General features: G+C 38.5%; 1 protein-coding gene across 1 annotated transcript in view; it reads left to right on the top strand.

Moving 5' to 3' along the window:
• The window catches only part of MYO10 (myosin X), a 172,026-nt gene that overhangs the window by 141,831 nt on the left and 17,528 nt on the right, over positions 1–12,667 (top strand). The window contains exons 22-30 of the mRNA XM_074826408.1: positions 32–138; positions 1,147–1,356; positions 1,659–1,698; positions 2,122–3,024; positions 4,319–4,442; positions 5,695–5,938; positions 8,183–8,278; positions 11,648–11,741; positions 12,513–12,568. Of these exons, the coding sequence (XP_074682509.1) occupies positions 32–138; positions 1,147–1,356; positions 1,659–1,698; positions 2,122–3,024; positions 4,319–4,442; positions 5,695–5,938; positions 8,183–8,278; positions 11,648–11,741; positions 12,513–12,568 (1,874 nt within the window). The remainder of the gene's footprint in view (positions 1–31; positions 139–1,146; positions 1,357–1,658; positions 1,699–2,121; positions 3,025–4,318; positions 4,443–5,694; positions 5,939–8,182; positions 8,279–11,647; positions 11,742–12,512; positions 12,569–12,667) is intronic.

Below are 12,667 nucleotides of genomic sequence, written 5' to 3'. Positions count from 1 at the left end.
AAATTGTTAAGCCAGAAGTTTTCTTATGTAGGTGTTTCTCCGGGAGTCCTTGGAACACAAGTTGGAGAAACAGCGAGAGGTGGAAGTCACCAAGGCAGCAATGATTATCCGAGCACACATCTTAGGTTATGCAGCCCGGTAAGTGACTAGATGAGAATATTAATAATCAGATTTTGGAATAAACAGGTGGGGTGTCATGGAGTTATCCTTCTGGCACAATTCTTAACTTTTCCTAGAGGCCAGGCATCCAGATCTTGTAAGTGGCTTTTGAAAATACTGGCTGGTATCTTTGCTAGACCTATGAATAAAACAAAAGTGAGTCTGAATTGTTTCAATATAATGAATAGGACAGTATGGAAGTTTGGAGGTCAGCCAGTATCCATATAATTGTATCATGGCATTAGACCCACGGTAGGAACTCGAGCTGTATGGCACCTAGGCGGGCTGCCCCAAGTTACCAGCTGAGATTCAGATTTATCTTTGCTTTGTCATGGTAAGAAATGAGAAGACAAATAAAACTAATCAGTTTGGTTCTCAAAGAACCATGTCATTAGGTAACTGATTAATGTTTCACTTGTTTACCTGGCTTCATGCATTATGTATTAGGTGGAGTTGCTCATCCCATCTGTTTATTTCTCTGCTTTTTCTACAAATCAGTTGACAGTTTAAGGAAACTTGTTTGCATAATGAGGTAATTTCTCTTCATGTGTGTATTGTCCTGTCCTTATATTCTGAACAGTATGTTACTGAAAAACTGTATTCCTTTTTTAATAACAGAGCTATCCTGCTGTTTATGATCTTTCTTTTCAAAGATGTGGGATGACTATCTATGTATATTCTTTCTTTGCATGTGTGCACACACACAGAGCTGTCCTTTTAGCATCTACTTGTCAGAGGCATAAGAACATGTAAGACAGGTAAAGTGCATTTCCTTAATGAAGACACAACAGCACTGTCATAGAAATGAGAGAATCTCTTTCCTCTCAAAGGGAGGAGAATGCGAACGAGAATGGGGAAACAATCACAGAACTAGAAATAATAAATTGTTGTGCGACCATGGGCTCATTATTGCAGGTCACCATGGCAAGACCTCTCACAACTGCTCGTTAGTCCTTGTTTTCTTAGATTTTTTTTTTTTTCTTCCAGAAAGCGGTATAGGAAGGTTCTCTACCACGTGGTTGTGATACAGAAGAACTACAGAGCATTCAGTGGTAGGAAAAAGTTCCTGTGCCTGAAGAAAGCAGCCATAATCCTTCAGAAGCAGCGACGAGGCCAGCTTGCTCGACGTGTTTACAGGGAGAGACTAGCGGAGAAGCGGAGACAAGAGGAGGAAAGAAGGAAAAAGGAGGAAGAAAGGTGCAGTATGCCGTTTTACATCGCTCTCCTCTCTGTGCCATATTAGGTTTTGGTCTGAATAACCTTTATTTCAGGCTATTCTTGATCAAGTGATTCTGGAAACCTTTGTTTCTTTTGCTAAAAGATGCACGTAGCTATAATGGTAGTTTCATATTCACAAATATGTCCTTGGTGACCTTATTTTTGGCTGTCTTTACCATGTGGCAGATGATCTCTGTAAGTTGAGCTATTGCCCTAGAAAGGCATGTGGTGAGCTCATGTTTAGCTTGATTTACTAACTTCTTTTCTTCCCTTGCTTTTAGGGAAAGACAAAGGCAAGAAGCAGAGCGTCTTGCCCAGCAGGTAAATTATATTCTTAATGCTTTCAGCCATCCTGTTTATTTGAGTATCTCAACCCAACCATTAAAAAAAATAAAAGGCATCTGTGGCATTTAAGCTAAACTTATTACAGGAGTTGGCAGATAAAGCCAAAGGAAACTTGATACAGTTGTTTGCATGGAAATTTCTTTCACCTCATGCTTCATTTACTTTCTGGCAAAGATTGAACTTTCTGCAGGTACTTGAGCTTTCCAGTATCTGTGAGCAAATGTAATCATGCTTTCATTTTTCTTTTTCCTTTTCTTTCTGATTTAGGGATAAGGGTCCTTTTAAATTAACAGCATGGTGGGAGCATAGTGCTTTAGAAATAAATAAATTTTTTTAAGGAATCTTGCATTGAGGGGCTTTATTTTATTTTAGTTTTTTTTTATTTTATTTTGAACGTAGGCTGAAGAAGAGAGAAAGAAACAGGAACTGGCCGCCATTCAGAAAGCCCAGAAGGAGGCAGAGCTGAAGCAAGAGGTGGAGAAGCAGAAAGAAAGCAGGCAGGTGGAAGAAATCCTGCGTCTCGAAAAAGAAATTGAAGACCTGCAGCGTGTGAAGAAGCAGCAGGAGTTGTCCTTGACAGAGGCTTCATTACAGCGGCTGCAGCAGCTTCGAGACGAGGAACTCCGGCGGCTTGAGGATGAAGCATGTCGAGCAGCCCAGGAGTTCCTGGAATCTCTGAACTTTGATGAGATTGATGAATGTGTCCGGAACATTGAGAGGTCTCTCTCTGTGGGCAACAGCTATGCTGCTGAACTGACTGAACAGACTGGAAATGCCTGCAGTGAAAAGCCCAATTTTAACTTCAGCCAGCCATATCCTGAGGAGGAGGTAGATGAGGGCTTTGAAGCTGATGATGATGCATTTAAGGATTCGCCCAACCCAAGTGAGCATGGCCATTCTGATCAAAGGACCAGTGGCATCAGAACAAGCGATGATTCCTCAGAAGAGGACCCTTATATGAATGATACTGTGGTGCCAACAATTCCTGCTGCTAGCAACACCATGCTTATACCTCCTACCCATGATACAGTCAGTCTCCACAACTCTTCAAGCGGTGAATCCACATACTGCATGCCAGAAAATGTATCATGTAGACCCCCAAATTCTGTGGAACTTATTTCTCCTGATGGAGACTATGATTACGACCAAGATGATTATGAAGATGGTGCTATTACTTCTGGTAGCAGTGTGACCTTCTCTAATTCGCACAGTAGCCAGTGGTCACCGGACTACCGATGCTCAGTGGGGACATATAATAGCTCTGGAGCATACCGATTTAGCTCTGAAGGAGCTCAGTCTTCTGTAAGTATCATTGTTTTTATTATCTAATAATTGATATGTGCTTTCTGATTATTATCTCTTTTTTTCCCAGTGTGCAGCCATAGAGTCAAAGTAGTTGTTCTTACAAATGTCTGTGTTGTGTAGTTCGACTTGCTTTGACTGTGTATGGATGTAGTTGTCTGTTGCCATCTAGATGCCACCAGGGTGAGTGCATTAGAGTTAGAGGCAGCTTAGATGCTGCTTGCAGTCCTAGACTTATGCAAGGATATGGTTCTATCTGTTTTAATGCAGAACTGCACTTTATTTGGTGAGGAGCGCAGTGCATGGCCTTGGATGCGATTCATAAGCAAAATTCTTCTGTGTGTGTGTGTACTTGGAGTCAGGGTACCAGCTAGCATGGTGGGGAACCAAGTTCAGAAAAAAATGATTCAGTTATGCATGCAAGTTGCAACAGTATAGAGGAGTAAGCTGCTGGCAGAAGTCCCTGAAAAGCCAGGTGTATTTTGAGATTACCTGAAGAGTAAATGTCACGTGATAGCAAATGTTAAAATTATTGAGGCAGACACTCATACTGAGGAGGTCTTTTTCAGTGCTGTTTACTGAGTATACTGTGGGCTTTACTCCTTCCTACAAATAGTTTTCGGAAGAATATGATTTCCTCTACCACTCACAGAATATTTCTGTGAAACTGATTCGGAAAGTATTTCAGCAACACGGACTTATTTAGAAGGAAAACATTAACACTAAAACATCTATTACACTTAACGTAATGAAAACTAGTCAAAGAGCCATCATGGTTTTTGGTATAAGTTGACAATTCTTGCCTAAAAGGAAAAACTTTTAGCTGTCTCTGTTGAGGACTCTTTTCTGTTGCATGACTCTGGATGTGTGTCAGATACAGAACAGAAATTCTGATTATTTGGGGTGAGGGCGGAGGAAAGCTATTACCACAGCTTGTGGAATATGCTGCTTTTTTCAAGACTTTTCTAAATTATTACCCACAGCACTCAGTGAAGGAGGGAGGTAGCAGAAGGTTACATACCCTGTCCGTGCTCTTGCAAAGGGATAACTTTCCTGAGCAGCTACAAAGCTGTTGAATAGATTTGTTACATGATGTTAGGGCTAGTGTGTAATCAAACAGTTCAAGCTGCAACTTACTATGATGTCCACCTTCCTCTGTTAGCTGGATGAAAACCAACAAGGAATCATGTCCTTCCAATACATCATAAAATGTATTAGCTGAAGACTTCTAAACCAATTTTATCTAAACTCTTTCCTGAGAGATCATTTCACCTTTATTTCCTTTCTTCTGTAGTTTGAAGATAGTGAAGAAGATTTTGACTCCAGGTTTGATACAGATGATGAACTTTCCTACCGGAGGGATTCAGTCTATAGCTGTGTCAGCCTGCCCTACTTTCACAGTTTTCTGTACATGAAAGGTACTGGGTGAATCAGAATCCGCTAAATATACAAAATAACCAGAAATGTTTATTATACCTTGCTCTCCAATTCCTGCAGAGTTAAGCTATTTTCTTATTTTTCAGAGGATGATGGAAAATTAACTTAACTTGCAGTGGCTTACATCTAGCAGTGTTTTTCCCCTCTGCAAAGGAACATCAGCATTTTGGGCTGCCTCTGTTTCATTTTACATCTTTGCTGGTTCATAAACAATGGAATATCCAATATAAGTATAATAAAATAACTCATAAATTGTACCAAATTTTCAGCTGATTCCTGCTTCCAAAGCCTTGTAACATAGACAGCATTCTACATTGCAGATCAGCTTTACTGACCTCAGTCAATTTTCATTTTGGATCCGAAAGACACAAAGAAGGATATGTGTAGCAAAGGGGTGTGAAAGACTCTGAAGGAATATACACTGGCGTTCTTGGTTAAGATTCTTGGTTTTATCTTCTGATGATTGATAGTAAATGATAATCTAGATGAATCCTTGTATGATACCCATCACTGTAGCATAACTTATTTTCCTGGAATAGGAACAGTGATGAATGTGCGCCCAGCTATGTGTGTGTGAAAAGAATGCATTCATCACTAGCATGGCTTTTACTTTCTGACATAGTTAGCAGTAAGTTTTTGTGGAATGACAGGAGTATATTGCTTTGGTTAAGGTTTTTATGACTGTGATGTAACTACAGTGCAAGGTGTATTGTCTGCTATATAACCACTCTTTGGTATGACTGAGTTCACGCTGGTGTATTTCCTGCTCTTAAGTACAACTTTTTCAGGTTTTGTGGTTTTGAGTTGAACATTGTTACCTCCTAATAGAGAGAGGAAAGAGTTTAACACTAAACTTTTCTTAGATTATACATTGAAAACGGTGTTAAAGATCTGATTCTCGTATGCAATAAGACTTTTTAATCATTTATTATTTATTTTATAGATATGTTATGTATAAGAATATATAATTATATATATGTTACATATATATTTTCATTATCTATAGACTTATTATAATTTATAATTTAAGGGTCTTTAGATTGCCAACAATACTGGTGGCCTTAAGGATATGCAAAAATAAGATCCTTGGTTTCATGGCTTACAGCAGAGACTCAGTTTAACTGCAGCATTGCTGGTCAGCATCTTCCAGCATTGGTTTGGTCACAGCTTCTGTTTTATAATGTAATTGTTTGTCTTAACTATGTATAAACCCATATCTGTCTCTCTTGGCAGGTGGCTTAATAAACTCATGGAAGCGACGCTGGTGTGTCCTGAAAGATGAGACCTTCCTGTGGTTTCGTTCCAAGCAGGAAGCACTTAAGCAGGGTTGGCTTCACAAAAAGGGGGGTGGATCATCTACGCTTTCCAGAAGGAACTGGAAGAAACGATGGTTTGTTCTCAGACAGTCCAGGTTGATGTACTTTGAAAATGACAGTGAAGAAAAGCTAAAGGGCGCCATTGATGTCCGAACAGCCAAGTAGGTTTATATGTTTTTATATGTTAGCCATAGTTCCTCCAGAATACTTCTTGGGGATTAATCTGAGATGTTGAGTGCCCTGCCTTCAACTTGTGTGAATGCAAGCATGAGACTATGTGGCGAAGTTATTGAAAGCAAGTGTTGTCCTTATTTGGCTCTCTCTTAAGTCTACAGAGTGCTCCAGAGCTAAGCCAGTGCCAAATACTTAGAAAACTGCTGCTGTAATGAACCCATCTATGCTTTCTCCCAGACTAGAGGCCCTACTTAGTCTGTAATGATTTCCCAAGGCAATTTGGGGCATGTTGCCAAGTCTGTAGCTGCAGGCAAACCTAGAATGAAGAGGGTGGAATTAATAGGCCCTGAATATATGTAAGCATGGGTCAAAGCTGTATCTTCTGTACGCATTTACAATTTTTTTCATGTTTGAAATAATTGTGATAGTGGTAGAAAAGTCTTTAAAATGCATATATTCATTTAAAAAAATAGAATTACTAAACCTAACTTAATAACTTATGTCTTGCTACCTAAAGTTCCTTACACCTTAGAATTCTATGCTTCCTGAAGCATGCATCAAAAAAGTTTTCTAAGGGATGGTATTTTTCCTTCTAAACAGTCAGTATGCTTTATGAACTTAGGAATTATGTAAGTAATTTAAAATCGAGAGTGTGCTAACATTGGTAGTCTCATTTCTCTATAAAAGGGTACCTAAGCTTTCTTCCAAGGTAAAAAAAAAAACCAGAACTGGCTGTAACACTTCATTCCACTCTGCTCCTTGTAATCTGCAACTATCCATTTTATTTTGTTAATTTAACAGAGTACTTTAAATTGAAAGCTTAGATTAATCTTTTCTTTGGAAGTCCTGACTTGAGCCCAATTTCAAGCACAACAAAGTAAATAGTTTCAGTGAGCATCCTGACTTGCTCTTGTAAAACCAGTAGGCTGCTATCTGTCAAGGAAATCTGAACAGAGACTGAAATTCCTACCACAGTTTTTTCATTGAAACTGATTTTGACTGTCTCATGTACCATACTATTTATTTAGCGTATTTTTTCAATATGTTTAAACCTTATTTTGTTGTCACCACATTGTTTCATTGACTGTGCCCTATTATAGAAGTTCTTTGCTGAACGTGCCTTTAAAATTGTCAAGTAAAGGTTGTTGAACCTAACTTGAACTGTATTTAAAGAGCTGTATGACATTAGAAATAAGCAATAGCTTTTATAGGTAACTTTAATATTCACTGAGTGTGTTCATAACGTATTGTGTGACTTAAATATTTCACCACTCCATATTAGGGACCCCGTTCAAATTAAATAAATCTCAGGCTGATTCACTTAAAACACAGAACAGGGAGACATTCTGTTGGACACTGTTATTGGGAGGGAAGAAAACCAAAGTAAAGAAAACAGTACAGTATTATAGCTTTTTGTTTTAATAGCAGATAAATTGTCCTCGTGAGTCTGATAAGGAGAGCTTGCATATATTGTTTATGGGATAGAGATTTGTGAGAATAGTATAGCTGTTAAGGAAGTATAGCTAGTTAAGGAACAGTAAGGTTCAGACAAATACAGTAAAACAGCAAAAAGGAAATCAAGTTGATTTCTCAAGTTTCAGGAAAATCTGATCTAATACTTAAATTACTCCTTAAGAATCTTGTGCTTTGTAATTCATGATTGTTTAATGTATCAATACTTAGATGCCCCAACTACAAATTACAAAGATGTAATTTTTCAGCAGATGAGTGCTCAGCTTTTTCTGGAAGTCATGTTTGGAATTGTCTTTATGCTGATTCACGACCACACAGAGTCACTAATGCAGGTTTTGTTTGCTTTTTGTTTTTAATCTTCAAGAGCTTTCTTTCTACCACTCCAAACATTGCTTGGGTATGCAGTCGGTTCAGAAACATATCCATTTCTCAACTTGCCTCTCTTGAGGCAAGGATAAGGCTTTTCCTTTAGTTGATGTTAAAACAATAACAGAATTGTCAACTTGGTATAGTGACATTCATAGTAGTTTGAATATTTGTACCATAAAGGCAGAAAACTCAACAGTTGTGTTTCACCAACTATAGTTTGATGAATTACTACTGTCTGATAAATCACATTGTGAGTCTTGCAAATGAACCTGATTAAGGCTGACTGATGTTATTTTAAGTACCAGTACTTTGTGAGCCTCTCAGCAGAACAGAATTTTCAAAAAGTTGACAATCTCTAATGCTCAATCTTGTCATTTTCTTCTTTTCAGAGAGATTGTTGATAATACAGGCAAAGAAAATGGTATTGATCTTATAATGGGTGATAGGACCTACCACTTAATTGCTGAGTCTCCCGAGGATGCAAGGTATGAAAATCATCAGGCCTTTTTCTTTTTTTTTTCTTTTTCCCTTTTTAATCTCTATGACATTCTGACTTGTGCTTGTCATTAATTTGTTTGCGGACTGTCACAAAATATTCAGGCTGTGTTAAACATGTTGTGTTTAACACTTTTTCGAAAGGCCTGCTGAGAAGAAAATCTTGTGGCAGAATGTTACTGGGAAGAGTCAGACTGCCAATGCAAATTTGCCTAGAATTTGGCTGATGCCTATTTATTACTAGCAACTTTCTGAAACACAGTATGTCTGTGGAGAGGCAGTCATCAGCCATTGATGCTTGTTTTGTGCATTAGTTTAGCCCATATACCCCTGCGTTTAGCTGCATAGATTAAATCAGTATTTAAGACCCTGTAATCTGCCTGAAATAAAGTACTGTTTTTTAGGGTTGGGATCTGTTTGCCTAAGCAGAGCCTAAAATTTTTTTAGATAAAGGTTGTAATGTGGTCCCTGGATTTTAGGGTGAAAGCATGTTCATAAGAGCAGCATTCAAGACAGTGTTTCCATTTCTGCTGATTTAAAAAGGCTCTTGCTTTTGTTGCTAAAGGATCTATATGAAACTGTAGGGGAAGGCTGGTAGGTGAGGAGGAAGCTCGACTTGTCAGATCAGTTGTAGTGCATCTTTTTAAAAAAAAAAAAAAAATCCCCGCACTACAGTTCATGCAAGATAATAATATGTTTGCCCATAAAAATCAAGCATTTAAATAAAGTGAACTTAGTAATCAAAGCTTATTACCCACTGCCTTGCTGCCCCAAGGCCAGAATACAGGATGCCTATGTCAACATCATTTGAGCTACTTTGCTCTGAAGACTTGAAAGTTGCTTATATTCCATTCTTTTTAAAGGTATAATACCTTTCTATATCACAGGAGCCTGAGTATAAATTTAGCAATGCTTACAACGCAGAATCATGCTTCATTTTTTAGGCATCTTTAAAATTACACTTAAAATAAGTTATGAGCTTTCCAGCAGTTATTGTTAAGATTCTTGTGTGATGTGAGTATATTTTAAAATGAAGGCTTAGCTAAAGTCTCTTCTGTTAGATTTGTGTGTAGGCCCTAGGGACCAATAAGAAATTATGAGCATAAACTTGTCTGTTGTCATGCATCACTTTCATTTTTTTCTTAAACATGGAGGAGGAGACACTATACCTATTGTTGCATATACTACACATATCACACCATCCAGATTAAATTACTTTTTACCAGTGTATTTCATGTTTCTTTTTTCTCAGTCATCCCAGAAGACTTTAATGAGGGAGATGTGTAAGGATTTGCAGATAGGCTTAATAAGGCAAAGCCTTGTTAATGTTTGTCATTGTTAAAAGTGAAGTACAAAATTATTGGACTGTGCTGGTTCTGGATCTGCTATTGAAAAAATATTTTGTATATGGGCTAGATCATGATCTGAGGTTGCTTTTTGTTCAAATGAAGGGAAAAAACAAGAGAAACCTGACACCCTCCCCAAAAAAGGAATAAATATTTTGATCATGGAAGTGTATTTGAGGAAAGAAGTAATGCTTCAGTAGGCAGCCATTGCTGAGGGTTTATTCCTTTCACACCCCTAGTCTGTCTTTTTCGCTATTCCTGGGTTCTGGGACTTGGCTGAAAAACAAAGGAGGTCCCAAGAAGAAAGCAAGCAATATGAGAGTAAAATCTGCCTTTGTCTTTTGCAAAGTGCCATGATTAATTTCTTTTTCATTGTTTATACAAAGATTACATGAAATTATGAAAACTCTGAATTGTTCTTTAAAATAAATTATTACTAAATGTGCATACAGTGCTATGAAATGTTTTTTTGTTTTTACATAGAAGATTGACATTTAAATACATTTGCAATTCCTGAGACCAGAAAGGAAAGCTGAATTTAATTTGTGGGAATTTTTTGGTAGATGAGGTTTAATTTTCTTCAGCTGATGGTTCCTTCTTTCTAGATGACCCTTCCCTTGTTTTGGGGGGTTTTCAGTGACGTTGTCTTGCATCCAGGAAAGTAAGTGTTAAGCACAGCCTCTCTGTGTATCTCTGAGTCTTAACAAAAGGATCAGAACTAAATATGTTCTCATCTTCTTCATTGTCAGGCACTCTAAATCTGCTTTTTTCTTCATGCTTTGCATTGTTTCTAATGAAAGCATAAGCTGTTAGAAAGGATTTAGGATTTGGCAGCTACAGTACTGTTTGACAGACTACTTTGGCAGTTCAGCTTCCATCTATCTACCTTATAGGGTATAGCAGGCTTCTGAATGCTGGAGTTAAGGAGGCAGCACTTCAGTGTCCTAGGAGGAAATTCTGTGACTATAAGGAATTGCAGAAAAGACAGCTTTATATTTAAATCCAGTAGTTTTGCATTTTTTCTCAACCTGGTGGGGGTGGAGGAGACTCTGCAGAAAAGTGAGGAGTCTGTTTTAAAGGCTTGGGCTTTTGAGCCCTTTGAAAACTTGGCCCCAGGTGGTTTTCATTAGAATGGCAAATTCATATCTCAAAGAATGGCATTCAGGAACCTGCCGAACAGGCCAAGCTCTGCCCTCAGATTTCAGTGGGATTGCTTAGAGCAGTTGAGCTTTATCATATACGAGTGCCAGGAGGGTAGAGACTTCCCAGAAGCAGAAGGTGTGGTTGGAATTAAATCCTTCTGCAATTGCTGCTCAGCACTAGGAGCCAAAGTACTGGAAACCCCTCTGCTAGTTTTCCTGTTGTGGGTATATACAAGGCCACTGGAGTGGCACAAATTGGCTCTTGTTCAACTTCACTGGTCCTTCTAGCAGCTGGATTTTCCAATGCTCCATAGGGAACAAAAAATGTAGAGGTATTTGCTTGGAGTTTTTATTCTTTTTTCCCTCTCAGTTGTGCTTCTACAGAGGACTTGATGAACTTCAGTGATCTTTGCAGAAGTATCGTTGCAAGAAACTATTACTAGTCACACTATCGATGAGCAGAATTTACAACCTGAAGGTTGGGTTTCCAACAAACACTGTTTGTGTTCAGCTAGTAGTGTATTTTTTTCCAGATTAAATTTGTGGAATGTGTTACAAATACTCTCTGAGCACTCAGATGTTTCAGTGTGCTTACTGCCAGTTTTTCAGAGATGGCACTTTTTGCACAAAGTATTTGTCTTCAGGAAGAAGGGTATGACATGAGCTTGGGTGGAAGATCTGGAGGGGCTTGATTGTACCTGGTATTACTTGAACTGACATAAAGCCTTGCTGTGTTTATGCATGTTGACAAAAAGAATCTTAAGCAATTTCAAAAACCTGCAGAACCTGCTAGATCTCTGCAGAACAAAGGTGACAGAGGGCTTGTACAGAAGCAGCATTTTACTTAACACTGCTGCCTTTCTCTCCACAGCCAGTGGTTTAGCGTACTGAGTCAAGTTCATGCGTCCACAGAGCAAGAGATCAGAGAGATGCATGATGAGCAGGCAAATCCACAGAATGCTGTGGTAAGTGTAAATCTGAAGAACTTTTCAAATCAAGTATTTTTAGAAGACAGGGGCACTGTGGTGGCCACAGCTTCTGAGAGTCACAACCTAGGTTTCCTTAAATGCGGTGGTAGCTGTGACACTGGGTAGAGGCTCCATGTCCTTGGTCCTGTAGTTACACAAGAAGACAGTCTGACTTCTGATTCCTCTCCCATCATTCACCTTGATGAAAAATGAGTGTTGGTTTTGCGGTTGTGTTTTTCTGGTCCAGTTCCCTATCACACCATAGTGTATGCTTGAATTTGAAGTTTTGCAGAGATACAGTTAATGAGTAAATTAAAAACCCAATAGTGGAAAATTTGAGATTTCTCTGGTCCTGCATTTATTCTGTACAACATACACTGGGAATAAATGGGATCCATTTGGAACCTAATATCAAGCAAAGGAAATAAAAACTTCTGCATAATGGCTTCAGAATTTTTTTCTGAGAGGATGCCATTTATATTGGGATGGCACTTCTGGTGAAAAATTCAAGCAGGTTTGGAAGCATAGAAGAATAAGAGCAGTTCTTAAGCTACCTCCAGCTTAACCAGAGATAATCTTTTAGTGGATCTGTTTATCTGAGTCTTTTAGTTTTCTCCTCAGCAGTTTTGTTAGGAGAAATTGATGCCCAAATCTGCAGTTCATTTTGGTTGATCAAATCTGCTACCCCTTTCACCTGTCTCTGAGAAGAGTACTGTGAGTAATGTCATAGTAAATGTCTTCCTCTTCTGGATGGATATTTATTTATAGGGTACACTCGATGTAGGACTGATTGATTCTGTCTGTGCTGCTGACAATCCAGATAGGTAAGTCAGAACCATGCTTGGTGACTTCCTTTCTTTTTCTGCTTTCTCTAGACAAAATCTGATGCTTTATATTTTAGTCTGTATATTCTACTGACCAAC

This window comes from Strix aluco, chromosome 1 (assembly GCF_031877795.1).
Source record: "Strix aluco isolate bStrAlu1 chromosome 1, bStrAlu1.hap1, whole genome shotgun sequence".
Lineage (NCBI taxonomy): Eukaryota > Metazoa > Chordata > Aves > Strigiformes > Strigidae > Strix > Strix aluco.
The sequence above is the reverse complement of the archived record's forward strand: the minus strand, read 5'-3'. Positions and strand labels throughout refer to the sequence as shown.